The 21,193-nt window shown below is 36.1% G+C and overlaps 2 protein-coding genes across 2 annotated transcripts in view; both read right to left on the bottom strand.

Moving 5' to 3' along the window:
• Positions 1–19,846, bottom strand: part of TLR1 (toll like receptor 1) — a 53,555-nt gene extending 33,709 nt beyond the window's left edge. Inside the window, exon 1 of the mRNA XM_015080496.3 lies at positions 19,709–19,846. The gene's annotated coding sequence lies outside the window, so the exon portion shown is untranslated. The remainder of the gene's footprint in view (positions 1–19,708) is intronic.
• TLR6 (toll like receptor 6) lies at positions 1,081–19,844 on the bottom strand. The gene is given in 3 exon segments (XM_015080495.3): positions 1,081–3,008; positions 3,011–4,015; positions 19,709–19,844. Coding segments are annotated over 2 exon segments (2,385 nt in total). The 5' UTR covers positions 3,948–4,015; positions 19,709–19,844; the 3' UTR covers positions 1,081–1,560.
• Positions 19,847–21,193: the final 1,347 nt, after the last annotated feature.

The following is a 21,193-nucleotide window of genomic DNA, read 5'->3' as shown; positions in this document are numbered from 1 at the left end:
TACTGAATTCTCTAGGTGGGTAGCACTCATCCATGCATTTCAACAAAATTTATCAAGCACCTATATTTTCAAAACATTATTTACCAATCTTTATGTGCACAATCCCCACCCCTGCCACAAAACTCCCAGGGACACTCATCAGGCTCTTCCAAGAGCTCTCACATCATGCACTGAATTTGTGTACTCTTGTTATTCTACAAGCTGCAGGCTGAGAGTGGGATGCCAGGATACTTTTATATTATGCTTAGAGACCCTCTCATTTACCTTTGGAAGAAATCCAAAGCAATTTCCCCATAGGTCTAGAACCTCTACTTAATGATATCTAACCACCCTTTTGAATCTATTCTGGAGATAGGTGGTATGTGTTGGTAGTTACAAGGCTCTTTCTGCTATTCTTTAATACATCCAGCCTGGCTATGTCTAGTATCTCCACTTAAAATGTGGTGGCATTTATTACCTTTTGTCAGCTTTGAGGCATTTGCTAAAACTAAGACAACCAGAAAACTCCTATTCAATAACCAGTTACAAATAAAGTTGGCTCAGAGTTTCCTTTGCAAACAAATAAATCCATGTCTTTGTCCTTAACAGCCTGTAACTAAAGGCTATACAGTTGACCCTTGAACAACATGAGGGTTAGGGGTGCTGACCCCCTGTGTAGTCACAAATCTGTGTATAACTTTTAACAGCCCCAAAACTTAATTACCTCAATAACCTCAACTTACCTTAATAACTTCAAAATGGCCTCCTGTTGACCAGAAGCCTTACCGATAACATAAATAATTAACATACATTTTGGATGTTACATGTATTAAATACTGTATTCTCACAATAAAATATACTATAAAAAAGAAAACATTAAGAAAGTCACAAGGAAGAGAAAATATAATTATAGTACTGTACTGTAAAAAGTCCATTAAAAAAAAAAAAAGAACTACAAGCAGATCCATGTAATTCAAACCCATGTTGTTCAAGGGGCAACTGTATTTTCCTTTATATATATAAATTATTATGTCATGAGTCCCCACTGGTTAATTGCATATTTGTGTGACAGCGTCAGAAATTTAATAATTTCCTCAGATGTGAACAAAAATTCTTTATTTTCCATAAATGGTCTAATTTTTTCCCAAGCTCCAAAGTTGAACAGGATGACAAAGCTCACCCGAGTTCAATGAGGCTCCATAGGACACTCCAAGGGCCATTGGGTACACTTCTGAGTTTGACTTTCCTTGCTGCCATAAAGTCCCATAAACTCCTGCTCACACAGACTCTCTTTGGGAAAGGAGAAGGGAGAGGAAAGGTCCTTGAATGACCATTTACTTGTGTGTTTCCACTCAAAACTGAATGGTTGAACCAGAAGAGACTGAGCTACCTGTAATAGGCAAGTTTGAGCACCACCTCAGCCTCCAGCCTTGGTCCTCAGCTTCGTTAAAACCTAGTTTTCATTTAGTCTTCCAGAATGTGTAGATATAATAGAGGTATCATCTAGACAGAAACTTAAAATCATCATGTTCATCAGAATCCAAGTTAATGATGGTTTCTTAAATTGAATTTCCTGATTTTTTATGTTTCTGCATTATTGTTTTCAGCAATTAATGTCAACTTCATATTAAAAGCAGCTCTAATATTAGCCCAAAAAAGTCCATGTTTGCTCTTCTCCTTGGGCCATTCCAAGTAAGTCCGCTGTGTCATGAGAGCCTTCAGCTTGTGATACTTGCTGGGAATGCAGTTCTGTGGAATGGGTTCCAGCAAGATCAGGATTAAATTATTAGATCCTTCATGAAAGAGATTGTGATGAGCAAAGTAGAGTTCATAATGACACCATTCACTCTGAACAAAGTTGGGAGACAAAACAAAGATGGACTTGTAACTTTTCTCAATGCAGTTGATGATATTCTCCACAATGCTCTTGCCAGGAACAAAGTTTCTCTCATGGAGACAAATCCTTAGGTCTTCTTTTTCTAGGTAAGGTACCAGTTCATTCTTCACCCAGGCAGAATCGTGTTCACTGTATGAAATAAAAGCATGGAACTGAAGGGTTCTTTGGAGTTCTTCTAAGGGTAGGTTCCTTGCCCTGTGCCGGGTCTGGGTCCACTGACACACCATCCTGAGATACCAGGGCAGATCAAAGTACATACAGAGGGCAGTCACAGTAACAGTCAACACCAGCACAGTGACCCCAATGGTGACAAGCAGCAGAGCTGTGTTGCAGGATAACTGAGACACATGAAAGTCCTTTAGTGGGGTTCCCTTATAACTTTCTGGATTGTCACACTTATAAGAATCAGGCCAACCCTCTACCACTTCACTTGATACTTGGCCTATATTCTGGATAAATTCTCTTAGCTCACAGGTGCATTGGAATGGATTGTTTCCTGCTCTTATGGACCTAATCTTCTGGCAGCTGTGGAAGAAATCAGCTGATGGGTTGGAAATTGAATTATGGTCAATGATCAGTACAGAAAGGCTGCTAAAAGCTCCACAGTCAGGAAGGTGGGCTAAGGAATTGGAGGCAACATTGAGTTCTTGCAAAGCTTCTAGTTTCATGATTAGTTTAGGAATGCTCCTTATTCGGTTATCATAAAGATCAAGTACCTTGACCTTAGGAGGTAAACATCTGAAAACAGAGTCAGTAAGTATATTTGAAGACAAATTTAACACCACTATACTCCCACCCCAAGTGCAATTTGCATCATGTCTATCATATTCCAAAGAATTCCAACTAACATCCAATATTTCCAAAGATGTCATATGCTTAGTCATGAGACCTATATTGTAAAGGCCTTTTAATTTATTCTTTCGTAAGATAAGGGTTTCCAATCTAACTAGTTTGGAACAGTTTTGAAATACACTGTCTGTGAAAACATTCTGGGTAAAGTTCAAAAATTTAAATGTGCTTGATGTCTGAGGACAAAGCATGTGTATAAAAGGTGAATCTGATAGGGTTAACATCATAATGTTCATCTCAGAAAAAAATGTATATAACACCGTCTGTGAATAAATAAAAACTCTGTAACATGCTCTATTTTCAATGCTTTCAGTGCTGTTTTAGAATAAGTAAAATCTTCTTCATCAATGCTTTCAACTATTATTAAATTGTAAATATTGAGATATTCTACAGGTTTGGGCCAAAGAAATTGAAAAACCCTAACCAGGCATTTCCAAGTTGTTTCCACATGTTTGAGAGTAAAATTCAGTAAAGTTGGGCCTCTAATGAGTTCTGATAAAAATTTAATTAGAATTTGACAGTTGTCGTTATTCAATTTAATATTAGTCAGTTGTAAGCACCTTAAACTGTTAACTGATATGTTCACTTGGACAGAGAATAACTGATTTGGGTGAAAAACAAGGTGAAGTGTTTTTGTATTCAGAATTTGAAGACTTTCTGTTTCACTTTCTTTTGCATAATAACCTTCTAAATCCAGAAGGATGTGACTTAGATGCAAATGAGCAATTGGTAGCAGATCTAATTGTCGTAACCTTGTACCACTTAATCCTAAGAAATTCAGTTGCGTCAAGTTGCCAAATTCCTTACAGATGGGCAGGACATCAAAGTCATTGAATGAGAGGTCTAAATGCTTGAGACTCCTGATAAGGTGGCAAGAGGTCTTCTGCAACTGATTGTGAGATAAATCCAAATATTCCAAATCCTGGTTGAACTTGAAAATGCTAAAATCGAGGCACTGGAGTCTATTATAGGAAAGTATCAAAACTTCCAGCCCTAAGAGATAGCTAATGTCAGAGATGTGAAGCTTAGATATGTAGTTTTGAGATATATCTAAGACTTTGGTTTTTGGTGACAGGTCTTTTGGAACATGCGTAAGTTTCATTTTTGACATGTCTACTGCAAATTCACTTTCATCAGAGAACTGGATTATGGTTCCAACTATTAAGGTCAAAATGTACACAAAGCAAAAGCTTCTGGTGATAGATTCTTTGTCTTTGGTCATGATGTTTAAAAGGCTATTCCCCAAAGGGTTGTGCTGTTCTTCAGGGCATCTTGATATGTGTCCAAATTCTAGAAATACAATATACATTAAGACATATAAATATTGGATGATTGCTCTCAGACCTCCACTTCCTAACACAAAATCCCAGTGATCTTTTCATTCACTATCAGAGTCATTTCTGTTTGCATAATTAAATGTGATATATTCTCCAGTTATGCAGCTTGCTGGTACCAGGGGAGGCAATACAGACCTTATCATCAAAAAATTGTGCTTCTGTGTTTTAACCTGTCTAGGCATTCTCTGAGGGATGCACTCAGGGGCTTGGCTTTGTTTCACCATTTTCAGAACTTTCTCAGGGCTGGAGAAACCTCCTGGGTAATGTTTACTGAAAATCTTTATAGGCAAATATACTAGCCACAGGCACTGGAACAAGGAATAGCAAATGTGACAAACAGCACACACATCAAAAAGCCAGGGAAGGAAGAAGCTTACAAAAGAGATACGTGGTAGATAAGAGTCTTTGGAAATCTCCATGTGAACCAGGAAATCTAGAAAGCCACCCATGTCTAGGGCTGGATGCGTGTTCAGAAAAGAGCTAAGAAAATCCTAAACTTTCACCTTTGGTTGACCTTTGGCTCTGTGAAAGCCAAAAGTGAAAGCTAGGGCAGAGTTGTAAACAGCCTGGATAAACATCCAGGAAATGTTTCCACACAGAACCAATCTACAAAAATCCAAAGTTTTGTTTCATTTTATCTCTAGATATTTAAGAAAATCTCTATCAAAGCACTAGCTGGCCACTAAGTGAATCAAGCACAGAATACAATGGCCACACATAACAAAGAATATAGTCTTTACAAAATAGTTTAGAGCAGTCACTAAACAAACAGCCAACAGTACTCCCATGACAATCAGCAACAGCAAACCCTGGGAGACAGGAGAACCTGAGTTACCACATTATAATATTCAAAATGCCTACTTTAAACAACAGAGGCATGCAAATAAATTATAAACTATTACCCATTTATAGGAGAAAAAGGAAAAGAACAAAATTAGAGAACTAACACTACCTGGGGCATCTGAATGGCTCAATCGGTTAAGCATCCAACCTCAGCTCGGGTCATGACCTCACAGTTCGAGTTCGAGCCCCGTGTTGGGCTCTGTGCTGACAGCTCAGAGCCTGGAACCTGCTTTGGATTCTGTGCCTCTCTCTCTCTCTCACTCTGTCCCTCCCTGGCTCATGTTCTATCTCTCTCAAATATAAAATAAACAAAAAAAAAAAGGAAACTGAGAAGTGACGTTACCCAACTTCAAGACTTCCTATAAAGCTACAGTAATCAAGACAGTATGATACTGGTGAAAGAATGAACAGATCAATGGACCAAAATGAATAACTCAGAAATAGGCCTACACAAATATAGCCAACTGGTCTTTGACAAAGAAGCAAAGGCAATTCAGTAAAGAAAAGATAGTCTTTTCAACAAATGGTGCTAGAACTACTAGACATCCATATGCAAAAAAAAAAAAAAAAAGAGAGAGAGAGAGAGGATCTAGACACAGGTATTACACTTTTGACCAAAATTAGCCATAAATGGATCATAAACCTAAATGTAAAACATAAAACTAGAAAACTTCTAGGGGATAATATAGGTGAAAATTTAGGTGACCTTGGGTTTGGAGATGACCTTTTAGACACAACATCAAAAGCACAATCCATCAAAGAAAACATTGTTAAATTGGACTTCATTAAAATTAAATTTTTCTACTTTGCAAAAGACACAATTCAGGCAATGAAAAAACAAGCCACTGGCAGGGAGAAAATATTTACACAACACATATCTGATAAAGGACTTGTGTCCAAAATATACAATGAACTCTTGAATTCAGCAATAAGAAAATTACACAGTTTAAAAATGGGGAAAAGATCTGAACAGAGACCTCACCAAATAGCAAATAAGCATATGAAAAGATACTCAATATCAGATGTCACCAGAGAATTGCAAATTAAAACAATGAGATACTATTACACACCCATTAAAATGGCCAAAATCCTGAAACCACACCAAATATTGGTAAGGGTATGGAGCAACAGTGATTCTCATTCATTTTTGGTGGGAATTCAAAATGGTACAGACATTTTGGAAGACAGTCTGACAGGTTCTTAGGTGCACTCTTACCATATTCTCTGGCAATTACAATCCTAGGTATTTACCCAAATGAATTGAAAATCTAGTCCACAAAAAAAGCATGTAGATGTTTGTAGCAGCTTTATTCATAACTCCCCAAAACTGAAAGCAACAAGATGTCCTTCAGTGGGTTGAAAGGTAAACAAACTGTGGTATATCCAAACAATGGGATGTTATTCAGTCCTGAAAAGAAATAAGTGATCAAGCCACAAAGAGTCATAGAAGAACCAGAAGGCATATTTCTAAGTAAAAGAAACAAATCTGAAAAGGCTACATGCTGTATAATTCCAACTCTATGACATTCGTAGAAAGGCAAAACTAAAGATAAAAAGATCAGTGGTTTTTAGGGTTTTGGAGAGGGAGGGATGAATAACCAGGGCACAGAGGATTTTTAGTACAGTAAAACTGTTCCTTCCATATGATATTATAATTGTGGATATATGACCTTATGCATTTTTCAAAGCCCACAGAACTATATAACACAAAGGCTGAATCCAAATGTAAATTATGGACTTTAGTTAATACTAATATATCTATTATATAATATACCACACTAATGCAAAATGTTGTAATAGGAAAAACTGTCTAGTGGAGAAGGGGTACATGAGAACTTTCTGAACTATTTACTCAATTTTTCTGTAAAACTAAAACTGCTCTAAAAAAATAGAGTCCATTAATTTAAACAGAAAAGTATATAGAAATGCATCAAAATTTCTGTATATTAATTTTGTATCCTGTGACTTTACTGAATTCATTTATCAATTCTAGTAATTTTTGGTTGGACTCTTTAGGGTTTTCTATATATAGTACCATGTCATGTGCAAGTAGTGAAAATTGTACTTCTTCCTTGCCAATTTGGATTCCTTTTATTTCTTTTTCTTGTCTGATTGCTGTGGCTAGGACTTCCAGTACCATGTTGAATAAAAGTGGTGAGAGTGGACATCCTTGACTTGTTCCTGATCTTAGAGGAAAAGGTCTCAGTTTTTCACCATTGAGTATGATGTTAGCTGTGGGTTTTTCATATAAAGCCTTTATTAGGTTGAGGTATTTTCTCTGTAAACCCACTTTGATGACAGTTTTCATCACGAATTGATGTTATACTTTGTCAAATGCTTTTTCTGCGTCTATTAAGATGATCCTATGGTTTTATCCTTTCTCTTGTTGATGTGATGTATCACACTGATTGATTTGCAAATACTGAACCACACTTAATCCCTGGAATAAATCCCATTTGATAGTGGTCAATGATTTTTTTTTCAGTGTATTATTGGATTCAGTTTGCTAATATTCTATTGAGGACTTTTGCATCTATGTTCACCAGAGATACTGGGTTGTAGTTCTCTCTTTTTTTAGTGTCTTTATCTGGTTTTGATAACAGGGTAACATTGGTCTCATAGAATCAATTTTGAAACTTTTCTTCCTCTTCTATTTTTGGAATAGTTTGGGAAGACTAGATATTAACTCTTCTTTAAAGTTTGCTAGAATTCATCTGTGAAGCCATCTGGTCCCGAACTTTTGTTTGTTGGGAGTTTTTTGATTACTGATCCAATTTTATTGCTAGCAATCAGTCTATTCACATTTTCTTCTTCCTGATTCTCTTTCAGTAGGTTATTACAAATGGATTTTATCCATTTCTTCTATGCTGTACAATTGGAAATTAAGAATAACAATACCATTTATAATTATACCAAAAGTAATAAAATACCTAGGAATAACCTTAATCAAGAAGGTAAAAGGTCTGCACTCTAAAAACTATAAAACACTGATGAAAGAAAGTGAAGATGACACAAAAAAATTAAAAGATATTCCATGCTTATGGATTGGAAGAATCAATATTGTTAAAATGTCCATACTACCCAAGGCAATCTACAGATTTAGTGCAATATGCCAACATCATTTTTCATAGAACTAGAACAAATAATATGAAAATTTGTATGGAACAACAAAAGACCCTGAATAGCCAAAGAAATCTTAAGAAAGAAGAACAAAGCAGAGGTATCACAGTGTTAGATTTCAAAATACACTGCAAAGCTTTAGTAGTAGAAAGAAAGAAAGAAAGAAAGAAAGAAAGAAAGAAAGAAAAAGAAAGAAAGAAAACAAAAAAACCCAAAACGATACTGGCACAAAAATAGACACATAGATCAATACAGCAGAATAGAGAGCCCAGAAATAAACCCACATTTACATGGCCCATTCATTTACAATAAAGGAGGCAGGAATATACAATGAGGAGAAGACAGTCTATTCAGCAAATGGTGTTGGGAAAACTGGACCACTTCTTACACCAAACACAAAAATAAAATCACAAAGGATTTTAAAAATTGGATAAAAAAGGAGAAGAAGTTAATATAAATGGTTTCTGAAGAAACATGGGCATTGACTTACTAGACAAAGTCTTAAATCAACTGTCTTAGAAGTTAACTATGTGACTATGGTCTCTTTTCTTTGGACTCAGAGAATACTTTATTCTCTTTTAAAGGGCAGTCCTTTTATCCCTCCAAAATATTATATCACTCCTTTTGAGAATCTAAAATTGTACAAAAGGGCAATCAAGGAGCTATTGCCAGAAACTACAAGACATTCTCAAGAGTCTACACCAGTATTCAATTTGGCCATAACTCTGCCATCTGCTACAACCCGTGACTGCTCATGGGTGAAGGGTTAACAAACCCATTTATCTCTTTCTCTAGTGACTAATCTTACATAGGATTAACTTTCTAGCTCTTTTCTGAAAATCTGACACATGTAAAATGTCCACTGTGTTACCAAAAACATTACTTTTGGGTAAAATGACTCTTGAATGGTAAACAGCATCCATGCTAAAAGGACTGTGTATGAACTAGAAGTACGAAAGTACGAAGCCTGTGTTGTATTTCCTCTCCTATATCTTTCTGAGAAAAATGGACAAAGTGTGGCCTATTGGGGCTGTGAGTCTGAATGACTAGGTGAGCCTGAGAAAAACTCATCATGGTCATTGTGAAGCCATGCCCACCACTGGCCAGACTTTCAGATCCTCAACCCAGTTTGGCCAGGGCAACATGAGATAAAAGGAACAGAGAGGAAGGTGGGTGGCAAGTTGGAAAGCCAATCCACCTGTGGCTTGATGGCTAAATCTCTGTGGCACATGACAGGATAAGTCCTTTTGTGAGGGTGAAGATTAGAATAAGGCCAAGTTTGTGTCACAAGGAAGAACCACCTACTCCCTCCACCTCCATGACTTGCACCTCACCAAAACCAGTTGTGGCTGGGCTGGCACAGGTGATACCACTGTTAAAAAGATATGATTAATATAGTCCAAACTGGGCATTCATGACTGGTGAAGGGGTGGAAGCAGGCACACCAGCCCACAGATCCCATGCTTGTGACTGAGACAAAGGGGTGGGGATATAATTGTGCAAAAGGGCAAGCAAGAAGCTAGTCTCAGAGACTAAGAAATACACTCATGAGTCTATACCATTCCAGCTCTGATCTGCGTGGAAAATAATTTATGAGCTCCTGCAGGGAACACAAGCTAGCAGGACAGATGGGGCTCCACAGCTGCCTAACTCCAACTGCAGTATCCTAAAAGCAGCAATGGCAGCTGGGATGGCCCCTGGGCAGCATCCTGCACATACACTGGAGCGCCCACAACCACACCTGCCTAGGAACCACCTACAGGTAGACGTTAGAAGTATTCTTACAAACCGGGAAAAGGTAGACAAGATAACATATACTCTACTCTTTGTGGACACAGGAATTTTTTTTTTTAGTCATAGGATCTCATTCATTGACACAATTCCCATAAAAATGGATATGTGTTTTTTCCAACTCATATCAGACCAAAAGCAACAAATTGAGAGAGACATGATAATCTGAATACATCAAGTTCCTACAGCTGACACACTGAAAAAACAGGAAAAGATAGAGAGATATTAAAAAGTACAATGAAGAAGTCAGAAAGCATGTAAATTTGGAGCTGCTGTATATAAGAGATAACAGCTTTTCCAGAGCCCAGAAAGTTTCACTGTACTATGACAAATTACAGACAATGATATTCATGACACTGATGCTAAGTGAATGAGGAAAGATTACTGTCTGAAGGGTGGAGGCTGGTGCATGAACCCACAGACCCCATACTTGGAACTGGTACAAACGGTTGGAATGTGAGGTTCACTCTACCCCATTCAGGAGGTGATCTCCACAAGTAAATATCTAGAAGCTCCCAGGAGACAAGAGCAGACAACAACATTTCTTAAGTAGGACCTTGTGTAGCAGGAATAATTGAAAGCAGATTTTTGACTACTTGTTGCTCAGTTTTATTAACAAAAGGATCCACTGTTCATCATCTAAGGGTATATTGGAAATAGAAAAATAGTTAAGAGATAAGTAGTGTTTCAATTAACCAGTCTTTGAAAAACGTAAAACTCTTCTGGGTTGGAGAATTTCATTACAAAATGGCATATGGTTAAAAGTCCCTCACTTCTTCTCTTGTAGAACCTCTCCCAATTGCCAGCAAAACAGCCATGAAAACACAGAAACTTTTAAAACTCACCTTGCCACCAAAAACAAAGAAGGGTAGAAAATTAATGGAGGGATCCAAAAGCATCTACACTCATGAGAGGTATCAGGAATATATTAAGGAAAACATGGTATACTCTACCTTTGTCTCAGGAAAATAGACTTCCTGACAAAGGGTGGGAAAGAATTTTATTCCTCTTTCTGTTCGCATATCTCTGTTTGCAGATGTATGATCTTTCATTTAGAGAGTCTGAAAGACTTCATAAAAAAAAAAACTCCAAGAACTATTAAATTCAGTAAAGTTGCAGGATACAAAACCAACTTACAAACGGTTGCATATCTATTCATGAACAAACTATTTGAAAAAGAAAGAAATAAAACAATCCCATTTACAAATGCATCAAAAAGAATAAAATACCTAGGAATAATTTTAACCAAGGAGGTGAAAGACCCGTATACTGAAAATTATAAGACTTTGATGAAAGAAGTTGAAGAAGACACAAATAAATAAAAAGATACCCATATTCATGGATCAGAATTGGTAAATTCTTCAAATTGTTAAATTGTTAAAATGTCCACATTACCCAAAGTCATCTACAGACTCAGTGCAATCTCTTAAATTTCCAATGGCATTTTTAACAAAATCAGAAAAAAGAATTCTAAAATTCATATGAAATTACAAAAGACTCCAACCATCCAGAGCAGCCCTAAGACAGAATAAAGCTAGAGGCATTACACTTCCTGATTTCAAACTATACTACAAAGCTGTACTAATCAAAACAGTATGGTATTGTATGTTATTAGCATAAAAACAGACAAATAGTATGGAACAGAATCAAGAGTCTAGAAATAAACCCATGCATACACAGTCAACTAATATTTGGCAAGAGAGTTAAAAATACTTGATAAGGAAAGTGTAGTCTCTTCAGTGAATAGTGTTGGGAAAACTGGATATATGCACATGTAAAAGAAGTGGACTCCTATCTTACCCCACTTACAAAAAAAATTACTCCAAATGGATTAAAGACTTAACTATAAGACCTGAAATCATAAAACTTCTAAAAGAAAACACGGAGGGAAATCTTCCTTACATTGGTCTTGGCAATAATTTTTGGGATCTGACACCATCTGCCTATGTTTTATAGGAAACAAAAACAAAAATAAACAAATATATGATAAGGGATTAATATCCAAAATATATAAGTAACTCATACAGCTCAATAGCTAATAATAATAATAATAGTAATAGTAATAATAAAAATTTTAAAATAATTTTATTAAAAAATGGACAGAAGACCTGAGTAGAGATTTTTCTAAAGAAGACATACAAATAGCCAACTGGCATATCAGAAGATGCTCATTGTCACTATCAGCAGGAAAATGAAAATCAAAACCACAATGAACTATCACCTCACACTTGTTTGAATGGACATTATCAAAAAGACAAAAGGTAACCTGTGTTGACAAAGATGTTGAGAAAAGGGAACCCTTGTGCACCATTGGTGGGAATGTAAATTGGTATAGCTATTGTGGAAAACAGTAAGGAGTTTCCATTTTAATGTTTAATTTTTTCCTCAAAACTAAAAATATAATTACCATCTGATCCAGCAATCCCATTTCTGGGCATATATCTGAAAGCAATGAAATCACTGTCTTGAAAATCATGCATCCCCATACTCATTGCAGCATCGTTCACAATAGCCAAGACATGCAAACAACATAGGCATCCACTGACAGATAAATAGGTAAAGAAAATGTGAGATATTTAGAGAAAGATAGAAATAGATATAATGGAATATTATTTAGTCATTAAAAGAAAGATATTCTGCCATTTTTGACAACATGGGTGGACCTTAAGGGCATTAGGCCAAGGGAAATAAAGTCAGACAGAGAAAATAAATACTGTATGATCTCACCCATATGTAGAATCTAAAAAAGCCTAACAGATAGTAGAAAGGGAAGGGGTTGCCAAGGTCTGGGGGACAGGGGAAATGAGGAGATGTTGGTCAAAGGTTAAAAACTTCCAGATATAAGGATGAATGAGTTCTGGGGATCTAATGTGCAGCCTGGTGATTATAGTTAACAGCAGTGTATTATATACTTGAGAGTTGCTAATAGAGTAGATTCTTACAACCAAAAATAAAAGATCATTATGTGAGGTGATGGATGTGTTAACTAACGTTATTGCGGTGACCATTTTGCAGTGGTCATATATACACAATTATGTTGCAGATCTTAAATTTATAGTGTTGTATGTTAATTATCTCAATAAAACTGGGGGGAAAAAAGTAGGGAGGGACTTGAGGGTACATATTACATTCTGAGATGTGCAAGTCATACAATACTTGTAAAGGGGTTAAAGATAAGAACACTAGGGAGCCGTATCATCAGAAATTACAGTTTGTATATATAATACTCCATTAGGTCAAAGTATCAGAGAATTGGGCAATGAGAATAAAAGAGGCTACTACTTCATGCTGGTAAAAATAAATAGCCCACAATGAAAACATAACAGATAAGAACACCTACATAGTGAATAACTGCATCAAAATTTACAAAGTAAAAATGCTAAAAACACAAGGAGATATTGATAGTGAAAACATTTAGTGCATTTCTTTGGGTTACAATTAGATCAAACAGCATAAAACAATCATAGGAGGATTTGGATGAAATAATTAATAAAGGATTTAATAGAGACTTAGACTCTATAAAAAAAAGTATATTATATATCTAAGTCCCCAGGTTTCATGGAGCATTTACTAATATTGATTCTTAAGTCAAATTTTTTAATAAATACCCCAAAGCAGAAATTGTCAAAGTCATATTTTTGGGTAAAAAATAAAATTTTTTAAAAAGTTTATTTATTTTTGCGAGAGAAGCAGCGAGAGTGAGTGGGGGAGGGGCAGAGAGAGAGGGAGAGAGAATCTCAAGCAGGCTCCACACACTGTCAGCACAAAGCCCAATGTGGGGCTAGAACTCACAAACGATGAGATCATGACCTGAGCCAAAACCAAAAGTCAGACACTTAACTGACTGAGCCACCCAGGCACCCCACAATAAACTTTTTAAACCATTTTTTTAAATGTCCTAAACATTTTCTGCATCAAAAACATTGCGTTTTCAATTGCAAACATTAGAAAGTATGAGAGTCAACAGGGTGATATGCACATACTCTAATCTTCTCCTCTTGCTCTAAATCCCCAGAATGATTGTGGAAAAAATACGCACACACAGGAAGAAAAGAAAGAAAAGTCTTTAGGGAAAATGAAACCAAGAAAAGTCTCTGAGATCCACAAGCAGATTGGACTATGATAGAGTACTAACTTCCAAAGGATGTCCAACTCTTCATCCCAGAACTTGTGAATATTCTATTACATGGAAAAAGGGAATTTGAGTTGAAAATGGAATTAAATTCATTAATCTGCTGACCTTAAAATAAGAGAGTTATCCTGGATTATTCAAGTGGAACCAATGTAATCACAAGGGTCCTTAAAAACTAAAGAGGGAGGCAGAAGAAGAGGTCAGAGTGATATGATGTAAGAAGGACTTGAGCTGCCATGAGGAAGGGGCCATGACCCAAGAAATGCAGGTAGCATTCAGAAGCTCAAAAAGGCAAGTAAATGCATTCTCCTCTAGAGCCTCCGGAAGAAATGTAATCTTTTCAAGACCTTTATATACGCCCAAAAAGACTTATGTTGGAGTACTAACTTACAGAGCTGTAAGATAATAAATGTGTTTTTTAAGCCACTAAGTTTGCAGTAATTTGCTATAGCAGCAATATAAAATTAATACAGACTACTTTGGTCCACCCTCCTGATAAATAGGCTGTGAAAACAGATCAAGAAGCAGTTTGATATGGAGCCTCAACCACATTTTGGGTTGCACAATCAAAAAGCATGGCACTTACAAAGCAAACACCTATAATAGAAAGTAACCAAACTCAAGATACAAGAGAAGTTAACACCCAAGGAAACTATCAATGGTATCCTCAGATACTGAGGATTGATTGATAATGATATCCTAAGAGAGAGAGAAGAATTCTAAAAAAGAATGGAGTAGGAATCATAGAAATTAAAAACTTAATCATTGAAATAGAAAACTCATTAAATGAGTTGAATTGTAGAGTAGCAATGCTGATGTGAGAATTAGTGAGAAGACCAAGAAGAGGAATTTCCCCAAAACATAGTACAAGAAGCATAAGAAACGGAATATATGAAAGAAATACTAAAAGACATGCAAGACAGATCCACCATCTGAATTACCAGAGGATAGACTATCCTCTGAAAAATAAGCTGATAACTTTACCACCCCATCCCCAAAAAAGCCACAACAGGGATGCTAAAACGAATATTTTGCAAAGAAAGTAGGAAAGTTTATTGCTAAATTCCAATAAGTATTGATGACAAAAATTTTAATAATGATCTGGAACTAAAATTGCCAATAATTACAAGGGAATTAGTAGACAGTGGGGGAGAGGGAAAGAGTGAACTACAAGTATGTTGTGATCCTTGCCTGATTGAGGAGAATCTATAGATAGAGACAAGTTAATTCAAAGTGTTAATTCAAGAAAAATACAAGTTTAAGTATGTATATTATAAAATTAAGAGTAATTATTAGAAAATACAACAAAAGAGGGGCGCCTGGGTGGCTCAGTTGGTTAAGCGTCCGACTTCGGCTCAGGTCATGATCTCGCAGATTGTGAGTTCGAGCCCCACGTCGGGCTCTGTGCTGACCGCTCAGAGCCTGGAGCCTGTTTCCGATTCTGTGTCTCCCTCTCTCTCTGACCCTCCCCCGCTCATGCTCTGTCTCAAAAATAAATAAACGTTAAAAAAAATTTTAATAAAAAAAAGAAAATACAACAAAAGAGACAAACTCCAATCATTTGAGGGTGGGGAGAAGCTTAGAATGAAGAAACCCTAATCCATCTAGCACTGTACTGAAGGAATAGCACATAATGATTAATTAATATGTTTCTAATATTGTAAGAATGGCTTATTATTAGCATATCTATGACAATAACACATCAATATATAAAAGGAAAAGAACAGATGAGCATCTCCATGTATGTTAACAATTTACTTGTTAAATTTAGCATTCATCTTTGACCAAATACACAACTTTAATTAAAGTAGATATTGAAAAGATACGTTGAGGGGCACCTGGGTGGCTCAGTGGGTTAAGCATCTGACTTCAGCTCTGATCATGATCTTGGGGTTTGTGAGTTCAAACTCTGCCTCAGGCTGTGCTGACAGCTCAGAACCTGGAGCCTGCTTTCGTATCTGTGTCTCCCTCTCTCTCTGTCCCTCCCCTGCTCACGCTAGGTCTCTCTCTCTAAAAAATAAACATTTAAAAAATTTTTAAAGAAAAAAAGGGCGGTACCTGGGTGCCTCAGTCAGTTGAGCATCCAGCTTTGACTCATGTCATGATCTTGCGGTTTGTGAATTCGAGCCCATATAGGACTCTGTGCTGACAGCTAAGAGCCTGGAACCTGCTTGGGATTCTGTGTCTCCCTTGCTCTCTGCCCCGCCCCCACTCACACTCTGTCTCTGTCTCTCTCTCTCTGTCTCTCTCTCTCTCTCAAAAATAACATTAAAAAAAAAAAAAGAAGAGATACTTTGAAAACCTGATGAAAAATATATTAAGTATCTAACTTAAAGCCATTTCTGTTACATTCAATGTCAAAGATGCCCACTGTTATTTAACACTGTTCTAGAAGTTCTAGCCATTGCAATTAAGGTGAAAGGGAAATGAGAGACAGAAATACAGGAATGCAGAAAATAAAAATATCACTCTTTTTAGATTATATGATTGTTAGTGTGTAAAATCCAAGAGAAGTAATGGAAAAACTGTTAGAACCAGTAAAAGAGTATGATAAAGCAGTCAGTACAAAATAAATTATTTTTTGAAAAAGAAATCTAACTGTCTAAAAATAGTGGGTTGTCAAATAAATCATTACTATCTCCATTTAACTAAATATGACTACATGGCCTTTAAAAATAATGAAAATCTAATTCCATGGGAAATTGCTACTATCTTTATATAAGTGACATAAAGTTTATTTTTTAAACAGGTAGCAATAAATACGTGTAGATATATGTGGAAAAATTAAGATACATATCAAGATATTAATAGTAATCATCTCTACATGGTAGGATTATAAGGGAATTTTATTTTCCTTTTAGCTGTTACCTGTATTTTTTTAATTTTCAACGATCAAAATTAAGAAGAACACATTATTTGCTCAGAACATTTACCAAAAATTTCAAAATCAATAGTTAATAATATGAATTATGCCCAATCTCACAAAAAATAAAAATGCACTCTATGTTTATTGCAGCATTATTTATAAAAGCCAAGATATGAAAGCAACTCACGTGTCCAACCACAGATGAATGGATAAAGAAGATGTGGTATATTTATACAATGGAATTGTGACTCAACCATAATTATTACTTGACATTTGCAACAACATGAATGGATCTATAATGCTAAGTGAAGTAAGTCAGACAGAGAAAGACACATATCATATAATTTCACTTATATGTGGACTCTAAAAAACAAAACAAATGAATAAACAAACAAAAAGTAGAAAACAGACCCATAAATACAGAGAACAAACTGGTGGCTGATGGGCAAATGGGTGAAGTGGAGTGGGAGGTATTGTCTTATAGTTACAGAATGAATAAGTCAAGGTGATAACAGGTACAGCTTAGGAAATATAGTCAATGTTACTATAATAGGGTTTTATGGTGACAGATGGTAACTACACTTATAGTGAGTATAGCATAACATTTAGACTTGTTGAATCACTATGTTGTATGCCTAAAACTAATGTAACATTGTATATCAACTATACTTCAATTTTTAAAAATGCACATTAAAACAAAATAGGACATAACATCTAGATGAATCATGATCAGTTTAGACAGACCCAGCAAAGAAGGCACTTGAGTAACAAGGGGAGAAAGGATTTTAAGATGAACCCAGTATTAGATTCTATTAAAAAATAATAAATGTTAATTTTTTATAATGTTCTTTGGTCATGTAGGAAAATATCCTTCTTTTAGAGATATAAAATGAAGCACTTACAGATGGAATGTTAGGATGTCTATAATTTAAGATTTTTAACCGTAAAAAGATAAAGTGAATCAAATGGGATTTTTTATTTCTTAAAGATTAAAAAAAGAGGTATTATTGTTACCTGCCAAATTTGAAATATTCAAAAATATAACAGCCAGTGTTGGCAAGTGGGACTAAAATAAGAACTCTTGTTTACTACTGGCAGAAATGAAAAATTAGTACAACCTTTTTGAAGGACAATTTGGTCACATATATAAGTTCCTTAAAAACATGCCTACCCTTAATTTAGCAATCCCACTTTTCAGAATTTTCTTCTAAAGGAATTATCAGAAATACACCTAAAAACATTGCTATGAAAATGCTCTTGGCGTGATGAGAAATTGAAAAAAATGATAATGTCTACTGTAGAAAATAGTTTCATCAATTATTAAACCTATAACATGGGATAGCATGCAGCCTCAAATATTGCACTTTTGAAGCAATATGTTATATAAGTATAATTTCTATTTCTATTTATTTTAAATATAAATTATAAATAATATAATATTAAGTGAATAAGAGAATACAAAATTGTACATGTAGGAGGATCTAATTTTGTAAAATGTGATAAAATCTGACAAAATACACAAAGCCTAGGGAAAAAGGATGGGAAGAAATATATCAGATGTTAATAGTCATTATCTCTGCATCTCTGAATCATAGATACATTTAATTTTCTTTCTTATACTTTTGTGTATATTTGCAAAATTTTTAATTTTGAACTGTTTTTAACTCAAAAGATTTACCTCAAATATAGCTAATGTAAAAATATTTTATATTTAAACAAGCATGCTTGTATTATTTGGGGTATCGACATATACAGAGAACGTCTTCCACACGATGCTAGATGGTTGACGCTGTGGATGGGAACCCACCCAGAGGTCCCTCCACGGTGTCTGTTCAGGGGACTGAAACTTAGCCACCTTGTCGGAAAGCTGACCAGCTGCCCTGTGAGCATCCTGCCCCCCAAACACAAATATTCCTCCAAGGGCATTTATATCCTCAAGTGATTCCTCGTGTATACACTTAACAAGCCAGTCAGGAGCTTTTCTGTTTATGAAAAATAAAGGAGAGGGGAAAAAAGGGAGCAGAAGTTCAGAGAGTTCATCATTTGTTTTAAAAGGAAGTAAAGAGAGATAAAAGGTAAACGTTTTTTTTTTCTTTAATGCATCAAATAAAAAGAGGGAGAAAAAAAGACAGATGGAAGAAGCCCTGTTTCAAGGGGGAAGAAACTGTGGTGGATAGGATCCATGAAAATTCAGTCTATGAAAAAGACAAGATGAAAAAATATTAAGTGAGGTTAAGTGTGAGTCCGTAGTCAAGTTAGCAAATATGCAAGAAAGACACTGCTTTATTTGTCAATGTTTAGATAAGAGACCTGGAAGAAATCAGGGCTAGACCCGTCCCTGCCACTTCCTCCATTTAATAAATGTTTATTCAGAGGGCACTACGTGCCAGCACTGTGCCAGGCGGCAGGAGCCAGGGATAGAACTATGAACAGCACTGCTTTCAAAATACTTCTACATTAGTGACAGAGACCAAGGAACAAATACAGTGCCGTGTGCAGGGAAGATCAAATGCCCATGCCTACTACAAAAATACGTAAGTTGTGGAGCAGCAGAAACTGCTGCGCATGTTGCTGAAAGAGACCAACTGGAGAGAGGCGATGAGAAATGTAGACGAAAACAGAACCAACATCCTGTATTTCCCTGAACTATGGCTGCAGTGCTAGTGACTTTTATACCTTTTCAAGACAGTCATAAAAAGACCCCCTACTTTTTATCCGCCTTGTGAATCCCAAGGACGTTCACAACATTTTTAAAAAGACACCTAAAATCATCTTGCAAATATTTCAAAGAAACATTTTTAGTACCTGTTTCCTATGTAATTGTTGATATTTTCCTGCATATATGAAGTAATTATTCCACAATTTGAAAAAGCCATAAAAGCCTTTTTACTTACCAACGTGTTTCCTTCTCAGAAGAAGAGAAAGTAACTTCTAAGTGATCAGGAAGATAAAAGTGCTTGACAAACTGCTCGTCCTTCGTGGAAGTAGAGCAGGACCATAGAAACCGTTTTCTGCCATCTGTTGGACCTTCCTGGAATTACTCCTAGACAGGAATTTCCCTTTCAACAGTCACGTGACAAGCATGTGGGCCAGCAGATTTTCCTGGGCTACAGACTAAAACAGTAATCCAATTTTTAAATTCGTATGAGCACACGACTTAGGACAATTTCAGTGTGAAGAAAAAATGCTTTTTCTAAGGTAATGTTTATCTGCAAAGTGTGCAGCCAGAATGTTAAATTGTCACCCAGTGGAGAAAGTTATTGAACACTGCCTGTTTTCCATGATCAGGATATTTAACATTTCCAAAATCATTGCAACCCACCATAATCAAGCAATTTTGGAGCATTATTTTAGCTGGATGAGATACTCTAAAGCAGAATAAGCTTAGGTCCAATATTTGTTTTTTAAAAAATCAACTTTCAAGGAAAGTTTAGTAGTTGATACATAATATAGCCACATCTAGGGGAAGTTGTGAACCTGTTTCTCCACATTCTGACCACATTGGGTATTATTATCTTTTTAAGTTTATTTACTTTGAGAGAAAGAATGGGGGAGGGGCAGAGAGAGAGAGAGAGAGAGAGAGCTAGAATCCCAAGCAGACTCCACCCTGTCAGCAAGGAGCCTGACATGGGATTCAAACTCACAAACTGTGAGATCATGACCTGAGCTGAAGTCAAGAGTCTGATGCTTAACAGACTGAGCCACCCAGGCACCCCCAACATTTTGTATTATTAAATGCATTAATTCTTAATTCTAGAATAATAAATAACACAGATGCTGCAGGACTAAAAATCAATTTTCTAAAGGCCATTTAGAATAATTTTAGAACAATCAACAAAGGTTAATACAAAAAGAAGGTGTCTGGTTAACCAGATACTTTAGGCAGCCAGGATATCCAATTCCCCAGACTTTCCACTTAATCAAGACTAATATGTAAAGAAATGAACATATGAGTTAAATAACCATTCTATAATCACTCTCTGGCATTACCTCATCTATACAAAAAACAAGTTAAGACCCTACAATCTGACCCATAACGAAGTGAGACATTTGGATAAGAATCACTTCTGCTTTCAGGAGGAAGAGAAGGCCAGCTTCTTACTATTCATTCTTAGTCATCAAACATAACAGGAAGTCTTCTTAGGTGGGGAGGGTCAGCAAGGAGCCGATGGGTCTCTGATGGACCAACCAAAGGAAACAGCTAGGGAGTAGTGGGTATCTGTGACACTGGGAAACCAGCTTTGTGCAACAGGCAGAGGAGAAAGGGGCCAGCTGGGGTTTTAAGGGAGTTTTAAGCAACACTGGACTAAAGCCTTGAAGAAAACACACACACGTATTTACACACACAACACGTGCGCACACACAGACACATCACTACA

Source organism: Acinonyx jubatus, chromosome B1 (assembly GCF_027475565.1).
Source record: "Acinonyx jubatus isolate Ajub_Pintada_27869175 chromosome B1, VMU_Ajub_asm_v1.0, whole genome shotgun sequence".
Classification (NCBI taxonomy): domain Eukaryota; kingdom Metazoa; phylum Chordata; class Mammalia; order Carnivora; family Felidae; genus Acinonyx; species Acinonyx jubatus.
Note: the sequence above shows the minus strand (reverse complement) of the source record. Positions and strands in the feature narration are given on the sequence as shown.